Consider the following 22,680-nt stretch of genomic DNA (forward strand, 5'->3'; position numbering starts at 1 on the left):
AATCTTTGACCTATTACCTACACTTTTGATCCTTTAATGCAAGGTCAAGATACAGCCTGGACAAGGATCATTTCAACCTTTGACCTCTTACCTTGAACTTGACCTTTGAGTTACAGACCTTGGTCTTGATCATGGTGAAACTTCATTACAAGTTTTTTTCAAAAACCCTCTTATGCGTAGTCAAGATACGGCCCGGACAATTTCAGTTCGGACGGACGCACTTAACGCATGCACACATACAGAACTGCCATTGTGAAATTTGCTCACTGCAAGCAGACATGCCAACAAAATTAATACCAGATCAAGCAGCCAAAGACAGCTTGTTGTTAACTTGGATCCTGTTTAGACCATGAGTACCAACCAAGAGACATTTGAAATCAGTACAGCAACTGTTTGTTCCACCTCATCTACTTTTCCCACCATTATATTGTGTTTATGAAGATACAAAAGCCACAATAAATGCAAGAAGAAAAGATCAGTCATGGTAATCCATCAAAACAGGTTTTTAAAGAAAAAGGATTAATGAAAAAATCACAAACATCTCTTTTGCTCCAATAATGACTATTTGTCGAACATGCACTCTAGGCCCAATCGTAGGAATCTATCACATTTTAAGTGAACTTTACATGTATTCTTTCCTATCTAACCATCTTGCGCAAAATAATAACCATTTTGACACCTTACTTGGAGGTTCTAGTGAGCCATCATGTAATATAGTCTGGATCCAGGAACTCTGGTAGTGTCAAATGTTGGCTACTTGCAGTAATTTTAATGGTGACCAACCAAATTTAAGATAACTAGATACAAATGTTCACCACAGGAAGATGATGTGTTGGTACAAAAGACCAGGGTCAATGTTATGAATGACATAATTATGCTTCAGACTATCCATTTGGATACTATAATAGTGATAAACTGAATTCAATACAACTTTGCACAAATGTTCACCAGAGGAAGGGGATGATTGTGTAGTTGGAAAACCAGGCACAAGTTTCACAAAAAAACAAAGAAAATATTTAAATTGCACTTATATTTTAAGTCTAAGGTCAAGGTCACAAACTTATCAGGTTTGTATTTCTAAGGTCAAGAACACAAATTTTGGATTATAGTGGCATGTGTTAACCATTGTGTGTCCTCTATGACTTGGCTGCTCCTTGGCTTGGTCTTTAGTCTAAGGTCAAGGTCACAAATTTGGGTGTTTAAGTGGCATGTATTAACCAATTTGTCCACCATGTTTAACTTGGCTATTAGTTACATATAGCTGCAAGTCAAAACCGATGATGTCTTGGTGGGATGAAAAAATTAATATAACTAATTTACGCAACTTAAATAGATCCTTGCTTGATGCCTGGTCACTTGTCAGATTGTCAGAGGTGGTCAAAGAAAACCATTAAATTGTTCTATTATTCATTGACAAAATCGGTAATTGGAATGTTTGAATGAAAACCACCAGAATAATTCATAAAGAAAGATTCAAGATCTCGAATTGATGAATTACATGCAAAATCACACCATCAAAGTTGCATTACAATAAAGCCATATTCTGAGAAAAAGAAAGCAAGCATGTTTCTTCACAAATTTATTAAATAAACATAAATAACTGGATTATGCATACATGAGAGTTGATCATTCTAAAGCTAAACTCTGTCTTATTTCCAGAAATGTCTATACATAAAATATAAAGATTTCTATCTCAATATTTATACATGATATATACATGAAATAAATTATGACTCATTGTTGTTCCTTATATGTAAACTTTTAATCCTAAAGCAAACATTTTTAACCCTTTGGCTGCTGATGGCGATTTTAAAGGCTTTGCAAACAGCTTGGAACCAGACCAGACGCCGAGTAACTCGGCGCCTGGTCAGGTTCCAAGCTATTTGCCACTCAGTCAATATATGCCCAAAGTTTTAAGTAAATTGAAAGAAATTTAGAATAAACCAGACGACATTTTTGAGCAGACGACAATTTACCCAGCATGCAAAGGGTTAAAGATATAAGAAAGGGTCACTAATAAAGTTGTTTCAGGTGAGAAAAAACAGCTACACACTGTCAATCCTATTAAATTCACAACCAGTATTGAGTTTACCAAAAAAAAATGATATTGTACATGAAAATGGTATTTTATACAATTTTAAGAAAAACTTAGTATGACCTTTTGAAAAGTTTCTTTGACATGCAACTTATTGTCATGTTTTTGTACAAGTAATGAACTTAAATATTGTTGAACATAATATACCGGTAATGTTAAACAATTTTTTGTCTGAAAATTTGTTTGAATATATAATTTTGTAAGTTTTAAATGGAACAAAACGGGATGTTGTTAAGCAATTATGTAACCAAAGCACCAGCTGTCGCAAAGTACGCCTGTCCTTTTTTTAGGACACCAAGTTTGGTGTTAAATAGTTGTCCATTAGCCAAATGGAGAAAGTTGACACTGTAAATACAGTTTTTATCAATTCAAGAGTCATAACTCCAGCGATATGGCTGTTGATCCAATATGTCCAAGATTTTATGCCCCTACAGATTCTGACCAAATTTGGTGATGATGGCTATTTGGCATCTCTAAAGTAATTGATCGGACAAGACTGATTTCAAGTAATTTCTATAATTAACGGAGGATATCTCTTGTGTGACTCGAGCGATATAGCTGGTTATCAAATCTGTACATGACATTATGTCAAGGTTATATTATACACATTCTGACCAAGTTTGGTGATGATTGGACAAAAGCTTCTAAAGTTATTGATCGGACAACATACAGGACAACTTCCATCATAGTAACAAGTAAAAGTATAATAATACATCCCATTGTATGAACAGGCATATAAAAACATAAATAATACAAAAAGTACAACATTCAATAAAAATTAGAATGACCACTAAAATAAAAGTTTATTATATTATTCTCCATATTACAAATGACTAGCTTAGGAATATTACTAATGGAGCTCAGACCATGCCAAATTAATAATATGTTTAGCATCATTTGTTGGGTAGGTTTAAGGCTTCGTTTCATTTAAAGCAAAAATTACGAACTCAAAATTGAGCCAACGTAAATGGATCTTCGGGGTTGATAATGAATATTTAGAAAATAAAAAATTTAAAAAATAAAATAGAACAAGAAAAAAGGGCTAGAATGTGAAAAGTTAATATTCTTGTTCACGAATTACCTAAATATGTATGCATGTGTGACCTACTTGATAAGTTTTTTGGTAAAATCTGTTATAGTGTAAGTTAAACTTAAATATGATTGGGCGAATTCAAGCCCTTTGTTTTTTTCCAGTGGTGTAGATAGGTTTTTATATTGGAACCTGATGTTAATCATAGAATCGATTTGGTGTGGCCTTAAACTAACAATATTAGTCAGAACTGTGAGACTCAAAATATTTTGATTGTACTTTGGTCCTTTTTATGACTGAATTTTTTTTTATAAATATATATTGTAAAATAAGACATGATGATATATAATACGTAAAACAAAATTTAATAACTAATGAAACATTAATATATTAAGTATCAGTGAGCAAATCTTCATATAATATTCAACAATAAAATATTAATACAATACAGCAAGGCAAATATTTCTCAGACCTACTTACGGCCTAAGCATTACAAGCTTAAAAAGCTATTTCATTAAGCCAAAGTTCTTACTTGAGCCTTATTTTCATCATGCTTATCATAAAAACCATTTTCTTTAAGTCCAAAAAATTGTAAAGAATTCAAAATTACACATATTATTCTCTTTTTTTTATTAAGCTTGTTATGGACTTAAAATTTTTCAAGGAGTTGGGGACAGATCATCTCAAGAAAATGGTGAAATATAAGCTTAGTTTTTTGCAAGTGTAATCTAAGTCCAAGAAATTAATTGAATTCATTGTTTTTTCAACGTCTTTGTTATAAAGTGTATGTGAATCAACATTGTACATGATGGTTTCTAACATTCTTAATAACATTTTTCTTGTAACTATACACAAAATACAATTATAAAGTTCCAGCTGTCTGCAAAATCACACAGTCTATTGAAACAGTACATGCATAGTACATGAAGATTGAATAAGTTTTGTGATCTGAGATTCTCTTGTTGAGATTCTTAAAAAATTGAGGCGGGAACCCTCAATATCAGTACGCATTTTTCAGAGGCTTTTTGGGTCTCAAGAGTGTGGTACTCAGAATGCAAAAACGCAATTTTGTTTATTTGGTACACAGACTATCAAAGCTTTTAATAGGATTCAGGTAAAAAATATAATGAGTATATTCAGTACTCAAAGGGGGTTGGTGTACATCCTCATTAAAGATACAATATTATTTTGTACAATATCCTTTTGAAGGCATTTACATTTATCACCATGACAATAATAATAGAAGAAAAATGAATAATAAGAGCATTTGACATGGACTAGGATTATCACAGACACTGACTTTAATATCATTGGAATAAAATAGAAATTTGGACGATTTTTACTTTTAAAGTGCTTAAAACCGTTTTATTTTTTTTATCACAAAAATAATGTTTTAAAAAAAAGGCCCCATTCGTACTTGAACATGAGTAAATGCTGTTAACTTTCATATACAGTTAAAAAATAAAACATCACGCATGAATTATATAAGCATAAAAATATCAGATCTCTTGCTTTAAACCTCCATCTATTATTTCAACTTTGTGTATGATTTAAATATACAATTTGCCAAAACCAATATTTAAATAAATAATTTAAATACAAGTTTTATTCATAACAGGAAGTTTTGTACACATTAAATCACATTAGATAGTAAATATAGAAGGTGATCCCTTCTCAAAATACTCCATCAATAACAATTAAAGTCTTAGACAACCAACAATCAAAACAATAAACAGTTCATTCATAAACATGAACCTCTAAAAATAAGGCCCGGATAGGGCAACGCTATTGTCTTGCAGTCATGTTAAATCATCTTCGTACATAGCCATATTAATATTAAACTCAGATTCCTGCCTTAGTTCAAAACAATCACTCGGTCCAGTTTTCTTCGAAGCCCTCATTGTGAACTTGGTGCCCGTTGCTCTCCATAGTCTCCTGGTAGTGCCGCTCACAGAATTCCGCAATCCTCTCGCACGCTTCGTTCAACTTTTCCTGGGGAACGGTCAACACTACACGGAAAAAGTTCGGGTAGTCGAAGCACTGCAATACAGTAAATATTTCTATAAGGTATGCTTTAGGAAACAAGGAAATGCAAAGGTACGTATTAAAAGTTGAGTGGATGGCAAAAGTAGTACATTTCAAGCTAAATTAAAGACCATTTCAGCAAATTGCCAATACACTTATAGCCCAAAAATAACAGGTGGAAACCGATTTTAAGCTAGGTATGTGCTCCTTTTTGCAGGTTGTATGTTTATAGGGGAAAAGTAAAAGCTGCTGACCAATATCCACATTGGTCTGACCTACTTTTTGACCCAAGATGACCAATATTCACATTGGTCTGACCTACTTTTTGACCCAAGATGACCAATATTCACACTAAATATCATGCTGAGAAATATTCTAACACAGTTTGTTGAAGATTGGATGTACACTGATGAATGGGTGAAAGGAATAAGAAACTACACAAAATTGTTCACAACACCAGAACACCTGTCTGCCCTTTTTATGCCAATTAATAACTGAGGGATTTTAATGAGATCAGCCTAATAATATGAAACAAATAAGAATTAAGCTACATGTTCACAGTATAAAATTAGATGGATTGAACTGACGGATACAAGTTGGAAACAAAATGAGACTGAAATCTTAATTCAGGTAATAACAAATCTACAGCAAAATTCGACAACTAAATTAAACATTAGCAACGTACAGTAGCTGGCAGACAGAAGACGCTCTGTTCTGTAACAAGCGATTCCGTGAAGACCACATCATTCTTGTACTCCGGGAAATGCTCCATCTCAATACCAATCTGAAAATGAAGGATTTAAGATTTATTAAATCATAGCTCAAAAGTGCAAACAGCTATAACCTACTATGAATACATCTGCATCCATTTCCTGGCCAGAAACCAGCTCTAGTGTCTTCTTTGAGAGGACAAGAATGTACCCCTTCACATCTACTGTGTCTTGGCCGAGAGATGGACACCTATACCACTAGATCCACCTAAGGGATGATAACAGACTGACAATCTCAAACCTAGAATTTAGTTTTAGTATGAAGAAATCAGGCCTAAAGGTAAGAGGGTCTTGCTCATATTTTTTTTAAATGCACTCTTTTTTGTGACTAAATTTAGTGTGGCGAATCATTAGGATTGTTAAAACTAAGCTACTGACTGCTGGAACTGTTCAACAAATGTTAATACATGCTCAAATATTGTCTTTGAAGTAGATTTTGAACAGTATTAGGCAAAGGTTGAATTATCCCTCACTTTGTGTAAGAGTCTTGTAAGAGATTTTTTCTTGACTGTACCAGCGGGCTTTGCTCCCAACTAAAAGCAGGCTGTTGTTTTATATTCTTTTACTTTTATTGTATTTTTTTAATGTAATTTTGGTATCAGAGAGTAAAATAATAATAATTAATATATTAGTGTTTTCAGATGCATAACTGTGTCAAAAAATATGTTTCATAAACATAAAAGAGTCCCTTTAAAGCAATTTAAGCAGGTTTAAGAGCCGTGATGTTCTAATATTTCTGAGGCCATCTATATCCTTTAAAGCAATTTAAGCAGGTTTAAGAGCCGTGATGTTCTTGTTTCTGAGGCCATCTATATCCATTTCAAGTTTTAGTTTGATACAAAATGTCCAGTAAAAAAAATCAAATTTTACTCCAAGGCGCTTTCTTCCTATAAAGGACCAGCTAAAAATGACCCTCACCATCATATACATGGCCCCCTGCGGCATGACGGGCTTTAGTCCGGGAATGGCGGATATCTTCTTGAAGAACAGTTTGGCGTTCGCCTCAATGAACTGAAGCGTGTCCGTGTAGAAGGACGGAGAGGTGTGTGCGAGAATTTCGGGGACGGCGGCTTGCACCAGCGTGTTTGGGCCCAGGATCTTCTGAGAGAGACACTGCAGACCATGGCGAACCTGCAAAGAGTTATTATTGTAAAGTACAGTCGGAACCTGTTGGCTTGATATCACTTGGCTCGATTTCCTGGAGTGTAGCTGTTATATGTAAAAGTAGCGTGTCAACTGAATGATTATCTTGATAACATGGAAATTATGTCTAAAATCAATTTATTATCTTGTATACCTCCTCCTGGAAGATGTTATTCCTGTCATTGATAACAATCCAGCCAAGCCTCCATCCCGGCACGAGGAATCGCTTGGTTAGGCCGCTGCATGAGAGAACAGGGACAGTGTCAGTTAACGAGGCCAATGAGTGGTACTCCGTCCCGCTGAATACCTGGAAAAACGGTTCAAATCAGATTTTACGCTAATAAACATGGGGTAAAGGCAAAAAGGCTCCCAGAAACATTACATGTTAAATTGAGCAAGTCAATGAATTTTGATTTCTTTCCAAATTCATTTTTATTCAATTCAGACAATGACGGACACAAAAATCTTTCTATCTGAGTAGTCTAAATAACTCATAATAAATGCTTAGTGACATTTATTTAGTCTGCTTTTTACATCTTTTTTTTTTTTAATTCTAAAAACAGCTTTTCTAAAGATCTATATTTTGTTTCATGCATGATGAAATACAGGTTGTGCTTGATTCAAGACATACACAGGCCAAGAATGTTAGTTGTTTTGAAAATACTCTTATTGGTTTAAATAAAACTTTCATAGCACAATACATAATGCTTTCTACCGATCTTTGAACATATCGATATAACATACTGAAGCCATGATGTCATCTAAAAAAAATAAGCATAGGAAATTTCAGTTATGATTGAGATACAAAATGGAATGCGACTACACAACATAGGGGCAACGCTTTTATGATATAGGGAAAAATGATATTTGAAGCCAAATAAGGGCCACAAAGCTGATATAATTTATAAACAGAATGTTAAGTCTTCTTCAAACCTTGACAACTCATCACTATCAATCCGCCCTGCAAGACTTTTAATACGTCTGAAACAAAACTCTGCATTACACATGCGCTCATACATACATATGTACGGCATGAACACAGTGATATAATTATATAGAGAAGCCTGTCATGACATTGAAACACTTGAATCAACCATCCAAACAAGTATCTTTTTGAAGGCAGTTGTTCTTTAATAATCGTATAAAATTTTTATAGGTGACCGTTGATAAATTTTGATGCGTATATAAAAGTAAAATGTACTGTATCTTTACATGATCTTGTTTAATTTAAATTGCAGTAACTCTTCATATTTTATTCATTTGTTTTGCACTCAGAAGACTATAATCTGTGCACCATCACAGAGAGGGTTTATATACATATCAAACAATGAAGTTGACAGGTTTTGATGCAAGTGACTTTTAAGTTCTACCAGATGCAATTCATAGCTTTACAGTGTAGACTCACGTATGGCAGCTTGTTTGCCATTCGTTTATTAAATGCAATGATTTATACATTTTTTTTTTAAATTAAGGTCACAGAGATATAATTGATCATGTAGTAGGAACCATATTATCATGAATTTACATTGTCTAAAATTATATGAAAAATTGCCAAAACTTATTCAATCTTTTTTGTGTTCATTTAAAAAAAAATGTATGTAGCATGATAATGCTGCTATTTATTAAATGTCATGTCCTATAATTTACATACAGTTCTGTCTTAAGGTATTCAATGAAGCAATGATTCAGGACCTTTTCCAAAATCTAGCACACCTAAAAACTTTATGCTAACAAATACATTTCACACAGACACATTGACCTTCAAACAATACATTTCTGCACAGACAAACCAGGAGTATTTATAAAACTTGTCACAAATATAGATCATACAAAATATATGAAAATGTTAGATCACAGCAAATTGCTTATGCTTATCAAATACTAGAATCAATTCATTAAAACTAATTTAATAGTTGCTATTGTATAATAAACTGTTTAATCATATCGTTTTGTAAATGGTTTTAAATGTAAATCTGATTGCAACTAAAATTAACTCTATCATAAGGATTGTTAAGTTCAAAAAGTTTCATCAAATAAATAAAACCCTAAGCCTTGAATTTTTTCTTTACACTGAATGAAAAATTAAAAACTGGAAAGACATGATATATTAAGCATTGGAGGTTGGAACACCACGCTCAATTAACATGAAATTAATGGGAGCCTAACTCCATATGGTCTGTTGTTGGTGGTTGGTTAATTGTCAGTGATACCATATTGAGGAAATACTATCCCTTTACTGATCTTTTGACATGACCCCCGAACCACCCTGATTTATATATTCATAACTATTCCTTTTGAAATGACCCCCTGAACCATCCTGATAAAAATATTCATGACTATTCCTTTTGACATGACCCCTGAACCATCCTGATATAAATATTCACAACTAATTCCTTTTGGCATGACCTCTGAACCATCCTGATATAAATATTCATGACTATTCCTTTTGACATGACCCCAGAACCATCCTGATATAAATTTTCATGATTTTTCCTTTTGACATAACCCCCGAACCATCCTGATATTAAGTAAATAATCAGAACTATTCCTTTTGACATGACCCCAGCACCATCCAGATATAACTTTTAAACCCATGGAGAGATTAACAGGTCACATTATAACCCTGGACAAGCAAATATAGTGGTTTTGAATTCATTTTATTCTCTTGGTAGACAACGACAGTAATTATCGAGGGCAGTCAGTCATTTTAGCATCATATAAATTGAGCAGACAATGGCAACTTGCGTCATGTTACTTTTGTTTGCATTGAACTTAGCTAGCTAGTGCTATAGGTCAATGAATTGACAGTCAATTTGTGCTAGTCCCAAAGCATTTTAGACAGTAAGTTTTTTTGAACTTCAAAGAGCATAATTTAAGGCTTGCAAACTGTACAAGAGCATTTAGGAGAGAATGAGCTCGCCTCTGAGAAGTAAGTTCAAGGTTGATATGTAAAAGAATACGCTTAAAACAGCTGTTGCAGTCTGCTTTCTTTGTGTATTGACAGGCTATAGATATTGCACTTAAATAAAAATTCACTTTGTGTAATTTGCAGGAGCAAAAGCTGTCAATCATTCCCTACATGTCATATTCAATGCACCAGGAAGTTCAAATGCTACGTTCATCTGCAAACAGTTTTCATTGTTCACTACAACAGATAGCAATTACTTTAAAAAATATTATTATTTCATCTTATGTCAAGTTAATGTAATTCTATTTTTGTTAAAAATACACACCAACATTAATGGAAAATTAAAAACAAAATAAAAACTCAAACTTACGAAGTGCTCATAAATCTCATCAGCGATGATGGGCACCTTGTGCATCTCCGCAACTCTGAGGATGTCCTGCAGGTGCTTACGTGAGTACACACTGCCACAAGGGTTTGAGGGGCTGTTCACGATGATGGCTGCGGTATTGTCATCTATCAGCGACTCAAGGTAATTCAGGTCTATTTCCCAAGATCTCTCTGGCTGAAATAGAGAGATATAATTTGTATCATTTGTAAAGAAATCTATCCTTGTATTCTGTTCAGCAATCAAAGGTAGGTTTTCAATGTACGTTATTATCATATTACAATTGAATGGTTGACAATGATTAAAATTTTTGTCATCTTTCAACATTTCATATAACTTGTACATTGTCTTAGATGCAGAGAAGCTTAAATTTACCATAACGCGTATGTTGATTACATATTTGTTTACAATCTTCAGAATATCAGTTAATGTATTTCAAATGCAGACAACATTCTCTATGAAGCAAAAATAATTTGTTCTGCTCTATAAGGTGGATATGAAGAGTATAAATAAACATTAATGACATTTTAAACATTTATTTAACATTAATTAAGGTGCAGCTGACATCCTGCAGTATTTAAAATGAAATTCAAGTTTTACAGGTTTATCTTTACACAAGTGTGAATGTGAATTTATATTTTTATTGTTATCACTGGTATAGATCCACGTAGACACTGTAAGTCCGGGCCTGCAAAGCTTTTTTAAAGTGAAATGTTGTTTCAGAATACATTCATTTTTGAGGCATTCCATAAATAAGAGAGACATTTGCTTAGAACCAATGCCCTGGACCCCACTCCCCTCCCCCCTAGAAAGTATAGCTTCTTTGATCTAGTCAGTCTTGGTTGCAATGTTCAACAATTTAAAAAACATTTATAGCTCACCTGAAAGAGTAAGTTTTGGGCTTAAAGCTCAATAATTTTTAAGGGTGAAAGTGGTCTAGTGGTTACTGGTATAAGTGTTCCTCTCTCATCCAAGAGGTCCTGGGTTCAAAATCACCTGAGTACTTTTTTATGGCATTTTAAATTCGACATCAGTAATTGTTTCTATGCAGGAAATGGTCACAAACATGATTTTGATAAAATTATTAGCTTTTGCTCCTATCAAGCAAGCAGAAATAAGAATAAACATAGACCTCAAAAAGTAAATCCCGCTGAGACGTACCAGAAGACTGTAGTGTTTGACCTTCACGCCAATGGACTCAGCAAGGGTCTTGTAAATGGAGAATCCAGGGCAGGGGATTAGGATGTTCTGGCCGGGGTTTGCGAGACACGTGATGCACAGGTCAAGAGCTCCGGAACAGCCACTTGTCAACACAACATCCTGCAGAATATAATCAGATTAAAGTGCTTAATTTTTTGTTAACTGGCATACGGCAATAATCAAAAAGTATCATTTCTAAGATAAAGGTGGCATGGCATTACTTCAATTTCTACGATACAGCAAGAAGGAAGGAACATAAGGATGCAGCAACAAGGAACATTAGAACTGCAAACTGTCAATGCCAACCCTTTACTGTGCATGGTCAATGATTCTACAATCAAGGTAATCCATCCATCATTAATATTAGTGATGTTCCGATGATTGATTTTAATGAAAAATTTATTGGTTGGGCCTGATATCGGTGACAATCAATTGTATTTGGTCATAACCGATCATGGATTCAACCGGTCAGTTGTTTTTCTTCTTTTCTCTTGTTATTTGCATTGGATTAATTTCCACCAATTATCTCCTTTGGGTTCATTTATACATTTGGGAGTGTTCAGATGTTATCGTTTACAATCTGGCCGAAAGCAACAACAACACTTAATACCTTTAAACATGCACATAGAACATTAGCATTGTTAAGGATTACAAGTAATTGATTGTACAAGAATAAATCTACAATTAAGGTATTGCCAAAACCGATTGTACTACTGATAATCAGTTATTTAAGTGGAACCGATTACCAATAGTCAAATAGAAACCGATTCCCAACACGAATTTAAATACTAAAAAATGGAAAGCTTTTTTTTTTTAAAATAGGTGTTGTTGTTTAAAAAACAAATTCATAAAATTGCAAGGAATTCATAGTAAAATATTGTTCTATTATCTCCCTTTAATATCATATCATAAAAGTGGTGTCATTATAGTGTTGTTCAAAAATAAAATAAATGCAAAAATAATGTAATGGTTTATCAATTCAAATTAAACACAGAAATAATCTCGAAGTTAAAATGTAAAATGCTGAAAAACACCTTTGGATCCTAATGATCGATGGCTTAACTTCACGCCAGAAATATGGGCCTTGATTTACATTTGCCTAATGTATATTTACCATAACTATTCTATTACTCGCCCGGGCATTTATTAGAATAGTACCAAAGAAGGGAATGGGCGTAAATTAGAGACAATTACTTTGATCCGAGATGAAAATCGGTCATCATTAAAATATTCGGATATAAAGACAAAAAAAGTGAAGTAAGATTATATAGAAAGCAGGAAAGCAAGAAATTCGTTGTTTTAAAGGAATGCTTAAAAAAATAATAATGGGGGTTGGTCGTTTAAAAGAGGCAAAGGTTTTGCATGATTTTGCTAAAAAAATGGTCATTTTTAGGCTGAAAACTGGGGGGTGGGTGATTAATAGAATAATTACGGTAATCATTGTAAAAAAAAATAAATATCAAAATTGAGTACAAAATTTCATCAGAATATCTTGTTTTACATTATCATATCAAATCTGTCTGCCTTTTTCTTTAAATGTCAGACAAGCTGAATAAAGTTTGCATCATTATTTAAATGTAACTGACGCAATGTCACTACATGCTGTTAGATTGCTTTTTGTCTTTTGCAATGAAGTCACTCGACTGATGAGAAAGTACAAACTACTTTAACTGCTTGCAGTAAAAGGTTCAACAACAAGAAACAACTGGAGCAGAAATGTCAAATTTATGTTTCATCACTTTTCACCCCCATCATGTGATGTTTATTTGTTCGAGAAGATGTACAGTACACAATTGTTGTGATCCTAGAACAGGGTCAACAACAGTAAAAACATTCATCAACTGGCATAAACACACATTCCGGAGGGCAATGACATTTGACTGCCATAAACACACATTCCGGAGGGCAATGACATTTGGCATAGTGATATTAATCATCAGTGTTGGTATATAAACAAGAATAAGATCAGCAAAAGAAACCAAAATTATATCATATATATATATATTTATATTAAGCAGAGGTGTATCCAGGGTTTCATGTAACGTAGGGTGTCACCTATTGACTTGCAACCCACCCTAAGAACTGAAATTCAATTCCTTGAAAATGATTGCAGGGGGGGGGGGGGGTCCTACCTTAAGAAAATTTTAACAGTTATAAGTCCAAATAGTTCATTTTAATAGGGCACATTTTACTTCTTTCTATAGTAAATAAGTATTTACCCTACATGTACGTCACTACTCAGATTTTATCAATAATATCAGTTGAACATCAGCTATAATCGTTGAAGGGCATCTTTCAATATTACGTTAATTTAAACTAATATCTTTCCGATCAGGACTTTGTAACCTTTTTAGGATCTGGAGCTAAATATATTTAGCAATTAGACAAAAAAGATTGCAAGAAAAATTGTATACTAGTACAAATTAGCCCTTTTAGTTGCAAAATAAACCCCACAATATCAAACCAAAAAAGTGAAAATAAAAATAAAGTAATTTCACAGTTTGTTATTAGTGTAAGCCAATTTTGAAAAAAAAAGTATAAAACTTTCCTTGATGGAAAGGATAGGCCTTTCTACATTTTTTTGCTAGAAAAGCCCTGCTGTTGCAATTGAGTTAAATCAGCTAAGTTTGTCATATATTAATATACTAAACCTGAAATTAGGTGTACCTTTGCGTCCACATGGGAGGTTTCTGAGGATGAATAATCTGCGACTGCCTGGCGGGCCTGTTCATATCCTGCAAGGACAAGAATAATTCACATATACAGCCACACTTAATGAATGATTTGTTTGTCCTTACCTACATTTTTATGAGGTAGCAGGTAATTATTTTTCATGTGTTTTTAATTCCTAACCACTTTTTTTCGTTATGAAAAATGGAGATAAAAGTACCAGTATTACCAGAGCAATTAAAAAAACCTTTCAGGTCGCTGGTATTTTTAGGAGTCATTGGTCAGGAATGCAAACAAATTATATTTTTTTTATCAACTGCCGGCCTAAAATCATTCTTTTTTCATCCAAATATCAACAAGGAGAAATTCTGGAATATAAGGTCACCGTAAAAATTATGATCATCTTTTTTGTTCATTTGAAAATATTAGACACCTACCAATACTTTGCTTCATTAGTGATGAGAATGGTACCGCGGTACAAAAGATACAGAAGGGATTTTAGACAGAGAAACTAGCAAGTAAGACATGACTACATGTATTTTACCGAGACTCAACGTAACTACATCTGGCGAAACAAACTACACATCCCAAGACTTTTGATTCCAAGATACATGTTATCCCCAACAATGGGAATGTTGACAAAGTTCACCCATCCAGGAGTAAAATTTTCAAAATGATATTTGCATTTGTCATAATAACTAAGTACCGGTACACCAACGAAAAGATATTTGCATGGTATTTCAGTTATCCTCAAACATTGTAAGGTCAGACATACCAAAATAAACCACATTATTAAAAGTCCACAATGCCATGTTTGGCAAGTGTTCAAAGGCGAAAAAAAATCAAACTACAAGAATGATGTAACTTGAAAAACCCATGGTAAATAATTATTGTAAAGTGGTCGAAATTAACACAAGCCCTGCACTGGTAAATTGTCTTCCGGGCTTGCTCAAATTCTGAATTTTATGTAGCATGGCTCTTTCAAAAAACTGATGCCAAGCAATAGTATAAGAATTCGGGCTTATTCATCCAAAAGTCTTATTTCAATGACTGATTTATATACACAACTAATCAACAATGTAAACAAAACAAATGCATGCACAAGCTTTCAAAGGCATCTTTTTGTATTAAGAAACCATCCCTTCAAAGTGCAATAGTACAAAAATGACACTATTATTTAAATCACATTTATTTTTTTAATTATTGTCATCAATTTAAAGCCAGACAAAATACATATAAAAACTCCAGTACACAATGTTTGAAATCAATTTTAAGTCGTAAATGCTGTGTTTGCCTTGACCCACATAAAGGACTCAAATACAAGGAATTGGCATTCTACATAATTCTTTTAAATTCTTATCAATTCATGAATACAAAATATTTGAAAGAGGTGACAAATTACACAATAAGGGCTTTTGATGTAAACCGTAGAACAAATAAACATATATTCAAGCAAGTAATTGTTATTGTACCTTTTTGCTTAAACCATTAATTAAACCCATGGTGCGGCAGTATAAGCCAATGTTTTGCTAACTGATTTGTAAAGTTAAAATAATATATAACTGTTTCTGTGCATGTGTGCAATGTTTCTTTTCTAGCCATGCAGTCAGCATGAGTGAACTATTAACAAACACTTAATAAAACCAATTAATAATGAAATAGAATTTTTGTACTCATTTGCTAATGTGTCATTTTGTAAATGTGTGAAGCAGAAACTGTCTGGCGACACCATTGGCGGACACATTAATTAAGTCTTGTTTGTTCCTATATTTTCTAGAAGGTAATTGCTTGTATGTCAAAATTTACATTTATCATATGATATAAAATCCTCATACTTTATATTCAAAATAGTTCAAAACGGTTGTTTTCAATTTGATAGTATGCATGCATTGTTTGGATAATTATTACTGCTCCTAAGTTTTCTGAATGCATTATGAAAATTTAGTTAAAGCTGTAACTGTTCTCTCTGTTATTAAATACTTTTTCTAATGAGATTGTAATTTCCACCATCCCCCACCTCCTGGGTATTGGATACTCCTTTATTTTCTACCCAATGCCATTTAACATTTCACAATTTTGAAAATCTGCCAACAAAATAATGCCATATTTGTATTTCCACAAAATTTGCCGAAAAAAGCAGACATGTGGGAAAATGTGATGAAAGGAACAAAATAATAATTACAGATCGAAACTTACCAACATCAGTGACCAATGAAATAGAAAAACACCAGAGGAAATCATTATTAGTTCAGAAATGATTAATTACTCATGATAACCAAAGAATCAATAAGCATATCATATCTTCTAAATTGCTAACCTTCCTTTGTGATAATAACTAACAGGCAGGATTTTGACAGCCCTGGGGAAATTTCCAATCACAGTATAGATATTTGTACAATGGCAATGACTATTTTGCACACATGTTTTCATTTAATACATAATAACAAACCTGTAGAAGGTCCGTATCCATTGTATTTGCGCTGTTTGATGGATTTCACCACTGCATTCTCCACCTCCTCTGGCACAACCAGGTTACCAAACACTGTAGGGTCTCCTGTTATAATAGATAGAACAAAGTTATATTTCCCACAATATTATTTCAATTATATACTATAGATTGAGATGGTATTCATGAACTTGGATTAAGTTGTTTTAGTTATGATTTTCCCTGTGTACTAAAAATTAAAAGAATTAAGAGTTTTTACCCATTTTTTTCTCTGTTGTTCCCTTGAGTAGTATATATCCCAGTGTATTACATAATGGTTTAAGATTGTTTGGCAACTATGAATTAACTTCTAGATGTTCATCCCCGCCCGCCCCCTCTTTTCTGGTTTGTTGTGATGCAGCCACATAATCATAATTTTTGTGTAAGTACATACCAACAATCTTTAAGATTTCAGTGGTCTACATTATATTATGTATCCTACCCACTTACTGAGCCAGCCACTGTTATATCTATCGCTTCACCTGATTAAAATCAAAAACAGCTTACTGCTGACTTACTGAAATAAATGTACCGGAAAATTTTAAACTACGGTCTCATTGGACAAAATATAAAGTTGACCACCAATAATATTTAGGACGGGAGCAGGTAAGTCTTCCTAGAGCATCAGCAGGCCCCTACTTGCATTAATAATGTAATGAATTGCAAGGGTTAAATAACTTGGATGTGGTGTATGATTTTGACAGTTGACTTGACTTACCAATAGACAATGCGATCATAGGCTTGCTGGGGTTAGGGGTAAGCCTCATTCCGTCCACGATGCTCCTTATTGGATTAAACGTGTTCCGCGCAATGTCAGAGACCTTGACATTCCAGCTCCCACAGTGACGCTTGCGTTTCAATGAAGTGTCCGCCATTCTCACCTCTGTATATGGGTCGTAGTGTGCTGAAAGAATATACAATATACATCTCTGTTAGTCAGGTATTTATATTGAAATGTTCATTAGAAAAATCAGCAATCCCACAAAGAGTTTTCATGTTGGGATTAACACAAAACAAATATTGTTTTTGACAATTAGGTTATTTTTCATTACTCTGACACAACTACCAGATTTTTTTTACTTTTCATAAAAGATGGCTGTTTTCCAATTGCTGTTAATAAATTTAAAAAAAATCACTTAAGAATGAAGGAATCGAAAAGTAAATGAAAATTACTCATTCATTTACCCCCATCATGCACACAATCTTTAGAAGTATGTGTAATAAAAAAAAAACTCCTGCCTAAATTTTATCTAGAGACTGCATATAACGCTTTTTGTGACAACCGATACTGCATGATGATACAAGTTTTATTGAAAGAATTATTGACTGTAATAAACACTAAAATTTCGAGGATCAAATTTATAAAGTATTACGAAACGAATGATTAAATTATACTTTACATAAAACTACCGGTAATCATTTAGCATTAAACAAGCCATAATATTTATTATTCACAGTAGTACTTTCAGACTAAGAATCCAAAGTCTGAAGGATTCTAATGGTATTTAAATTCCATACCTTCAGAAAATCATTTGAAAAAGTCCAACAATTTTAGCTATGAATAGTCAAGACTGTTATACATGATGAAATTTGTATTGATTGACAGCAGTGAACATCTAAATATAACTAAATAAATAAAAGAAAATATAATACCGTTTTTGCAGAGGTCATGTCCATTTCTATGATTATAATCTGTCTGCATCATTTTTCCAACAATTATATATATATATATATATATATATATATATTTATAAAACACTATGGTTTGACTTTCAAACTTTATAACATAAACTCTTTAACATAAACAAGTTTGGCAATGATATTATTTCAAAAGCCAAGACGTAAATAAAGATTGTTTGTGCGCGACTGTATTTATATTAGTTGGTCATAGCTTGTCCAAAAACTAGACCAGCTATATGGGCATACATCCAACAAACTGTTGAAAGTCGGTGACTTGTAACGCTAATTGCCATTATCTAGAATAAACGACATGTTAAGATCTTTGACTTAAAATGTAAATACAATGTGCCATAAAGGTATTCACAGGGTTTAAAAAGCTGATTTTGGTAGTCATTTTAATTGTTAATTTAGGAAAAAAGATAAAATAAAACAATTTGTTTTAGATACATCACTAAAGAATGACCAAGGGATTGTTATAACACCTGATTATACTGATTAGTTTTTCCACCTTTTTGTAAATGAGACCACTGGGCCCTTAGAATTAGAATTGTGAAAAGGGCGACAAAAATGCCTAAAATTGTGAATTTACCATAGTACACATGAAGATTTCAAGTGAAAAACTAAGCAAAGCCCAATATAAGGTTATGGATTTGAAGAATCTTTAAAGAGAATAAGTTTAAACATAGCTGTACTAGTTTTACTTGTTCATTATTCAGTTTTTTTAGTTCTAAGGATTGTGAATTTTCAGTCCAATTATGTGAAAAAAGTATATATTTTGGGATTGAGAGTGGGGCCGAAATTTTGATCCATTTTCAGAAAAAAAACACTGTAAACACAACCTTTTTTTAATAACATAAATTTCAAAATAAGCCAAAAAGATAACTTTCAACTTAATAATCTACAGTTTTGATCTACTAGACTAAATAGAATACAACCTACATCTTCAGCAAACTAGAACTGTAAGCCATAGGCTAACGAATACCCCCCACCCCTCCATGTCTAGGTTGTTTGCCCTGGAGTTAGGCCGGACAAAGCTAATTTTGCCTACAAGGGGAGATAACTCCAGTCAGGGTCATGTGACCTGTACCAATTTCACAGAGGCGAAAGTTTACAACATGGCCATTAATTTCTGAAAGTTTGATAAAGATTTGTTCAATAACGACAAAGATGAATCCCGGACAAAAAAAAACGGACGGACAGACGGACAGACGGACAGACAGACAGACAGACAGACAGACAGACAGACAGACAGACGGACAACCCGATTCCAGTATACCCCCCCCAAACTTTGTTTTGGGGGGTATAATGAAAATGCAAATAGGCCATTATTAAGTACATGGCTCAATCATAAAGAACTTCAGCTTTGCAGGTGCCACTCATCCAATACACACTGACCCTGCGTGAGATTTTGTGTTAACAATGTGTCAGACAATGACGTAGTATTCTAAGACAGTTCTGAAGTTCGCTACACTCACTCTGCCCATTCTTAATCATTAACATATTACTTCAGGTATTCTAACTATTACTTAAATACAAAAGACAGGTTTAAGAAAGGTGATATGGTTATAAATATATTTGTTTAAGTCATAGTGTTTGACATCATTATAACATAAAATAACTAAGCACATCTATGTATGACACCATACTTAAGTATAATGACATAATTATTGTTGTCTACATTACCTTTATGTTACAACAACAGCATTAATCATATACTTTTAAGTTTTAATTATTGTTATTAATCATTTGACTGTTATCGCGGGAGACATATTAGTTCAAGTCTGTGAATACATGTACTGACCGTTTTTTAAGGCAACAAAGTATTAATATTTCCAAATATTTTACTTTAAAATTTATACACAAAATTATTAAACCAGAAATACAAGTATAATAACTATAAAATGTACAGCTTTTTAAATGTCTCATACAAGTATCATAATCTTAAATCACCTTAACATAAATAATAAATCGATGGAGATTTGCCAAATAGCCATGAAGATTTGTGAAATTTAGTCTGATATACCAAACTCTTGGGCCCAGACAATTTAATCTATTTGAATAATCCACTGTACATTGACCTTATGACCAAGCCTGTATTTAAAATTGAATGACAGCTTTATGTTGCAATAGATCGGAAAACAATTTACTGAGTTTAGTGATATTATGCCTTCGCTTGTTTTTTTTTCACTATATGGGCAATCAATCACATGTATTGCATAGATATTCTAAGTATGAAGAAAAAAATAATATTTGTAATAAAAACTCAAGTTATGATGTTGAGCCAATTAGGATATCGATTCTTTTAGACATTATTGATTTATTAGGCTTCAGTAATTTATAAAGATATTGTTCTTCGAAAAAAAAAAGTGGCTGTATTTACAAACATAAATAAAAACACATTAAAATCAAATGAAGTATTGTAATCACACCCAAAATCAACAAGTTATGCATATCAAACAAAAATAATATTGTGAAGTTACATAAGTCGATAATATCGTGTTGACTGGTGCAATGACTAGAATGATTTTATTGACTATAAATGTCTTAATTATTGTTATCATGATCAAAGTAAATTTGTTCATCATTTCATCCAAGAAGAAATCATCAATTACGAAATATTAAAATGTGTATGCCTACATAATTATTGCTGATACTTTACTGAAGTAGCTTTAAATGCACGACTATAGATTACATAAATAGTCAATATTGCAATGCTGGCTTTCGCTATAAAATTGACTACATTCACAAAGTATGATGCAAAAAGTTTGAAAATACCTTAAAATAGCAAGTTGTTGACTGACAATCATTGTTTACATCTGCCATGCGTCCGCGGAAAATTTGGTCATTTTATCTTCTGATTGGTCAGATTTCGGGGTGTGGTCAATATCGTAATTGGCCGAAGACCTTTGCGCGCTCGAAAATTTTCGAACTACCTGCGATACTATTTCCCGGTCTCTCCTCGTAAAATCCGGTCGCATCCGGTCTCATAATTCCCGGTTCATAACTTATGGCCCCAGGCAACGGATTGTGTTGCTGATGTTTATAACACGATTTTGACAATCTTATTTGTTTTTATATGTAACAAAATGGTATAAAATATATAAACATTATGTCTTAATTTATGCAATTTGTTATAGGTATACACTATTTATGCAATTCGTGTTAAAGGTGTAGAGAAAGATGCGATGCAGTACAAATGCTCATGTTTTTTGCATAAAAGATTGAGGACGGCTAGAGTATGAAGTAACTTAGAATTGCACCTTTTAAATTATGTTATGTCAAAGTTGTTTATTGTTTTTCCTTTTATGATTACCCCCCCCCCCCCCGACATTATATTTTTTAAGCATTAATGATTACAATTGAAAAATTCCATGTTTGCATATCCGACTCATATCGATATGATACGATATGTTTATTGCGTAAAACATTATATAATGTTCATCGCATGTAAACAAGTAAATCAATGAATGGAGAAAAAGTACACAAACACATTTTCTGGAGCTAAAAGTTGCAATGTTATAACATCCTATTATAGTAAGTATGCGTGTGCTTAGACATTAAAGCTACTAGATGAAGAATGTTTCTTTGAAGTTGCGCCATTCTGAAGTAATCAACACATTATGTCTCCATTTTTCGTTTATAATTTTGTGCTATTCGCTAACATTGAATACATTTGAATACCTTCGTCATTATTACACAACTTTAGCCGAATATATTTTATTTGTCAACTTGAAGTTTGCAATAAAACTCTAGCTGTTTAAGAAATCTGATGCTGATTATTTTATTTATTTTTGAATTTGGTTATATGTTATCATCGTATTATTTCTAATTAAGATTGTTAGAGCCTTTGCATAACAATCATTTATTCTATAAAATTGCCTTTATAATAAACAACAATATTTTTAGGGTATGAACCGAACAGTAGCCGTGCGTGTGTAATAAAAAACACTAATCCGTTTATCATGCCCTTATCGAGGGAAATTCGCTAATCTCTGACACGCGATGCATAACACATTTACACCTTTCATGATATGACATTATTGTGTATTGTCATAAACCTGTTATGAAGATCGAGTTCCTTGACAAAATAAAATGATAATAAATAAACTTCTGAAATATTCGGAAGGCTATTTTACAAATGAAATATAACTTACAAGATACAAGAATCTTTATTTAAAGTCGTCATGATCGGTGGAACTACGATGCTCTTAATTTATAAAAAGTAACAAATCTCAGCTTATAAAAGTTCCACGACTTCTATAACAACCAAATGTACATGCCTGTGGTGT

General features: G+C 33.0%; 1 protein-coding gene across 2 annotated transcripts; it reads right to left on the minus strand.

Annotated features, from left to right (window-relative positions):
* Positions 1 to 1,564: 1,564 nt before the first annotated feature.
* On the minus strand, positions 1,565 to 20,322 carry LOC128243255 (tyrosine aminotransferase-like). Of its 2 annotated transcripts, none has more exons than XM_052960901.1 (10): positions 20,193 to 20,322; positions 17,430 to 17,615; positions 16,676 to 16,780; positions 14,224 to 14,291; positions 11,518 to 11,676; positions 10,342 to 10,533; positions 7,218 to 7,370; positions 6,839 to 7,051; positions 5,836 to 5,934; positions 1,565 to 5,165 (listed from the first exon to the last, which is right to left on the minus strand). In XM_052960901.1, the coding sequence occupies exons 2-10, from the start codon at positions 17,584 to 17,586 to the stop codon at positions 4,995 to 4,997; spliced, it is 1,317 nt and encodes a 438-aa protein (XP_052816861.1). In that variant the 5' UTR covers positions 17,587 to 17,615; positions 20,193 to 20,322; the 3' UTR covers positions 1,565 to 4,994. The 2 variants fall into 2 exon arrangements, with proteins under 2 accessions (XP_052816861.1, XP_052816860.1); XM_052960900.1 differs by lacking the exon at positions 20,193 to 20,322 and adding an exon at positions 18,365 to 18,550.
* Between the last annotated feature and the right edge of the window lie 2,358 nt (positions 20,323 to 22,680).

The sequence above is a fragment of the Mya arenaria genome, chromosome 8 (assembly GCF_026914265.1).
Source record: "Mya arenaria isolate MELC-2E11 chromosome 8, ASM2691426v1".
In the NCBI taxonomy this organism is placed as follows: Eukaryota; Metazoa; Mollusca; class Bivalvia; order Myida; family Myidae; genus Mya; species Mya arenaria.

Coding starts and splice junctions, on each gene's coding strand:
- LOC128243255 (XM_052960900.1), bottom strand. CDS start 18,416: ATGATGCAGACAGATTATAATCATAGAAATGGACATGACCTCTGCAAA. Junction 10,534..11,517: donor TCAAACACTACAGTCTTCTG/GTACGTCTCAGC, acceptor TCTCTATTTCAG/CCAGAGAGATCTTGGGAAAT. Junction 7,371..10,341: donor ATGAGATTTATGAGCACTTC/GTAAGTTTGAGT, acceptor CCGTTTTTCCAG/GTATTCAGCGGGACGGAGTA.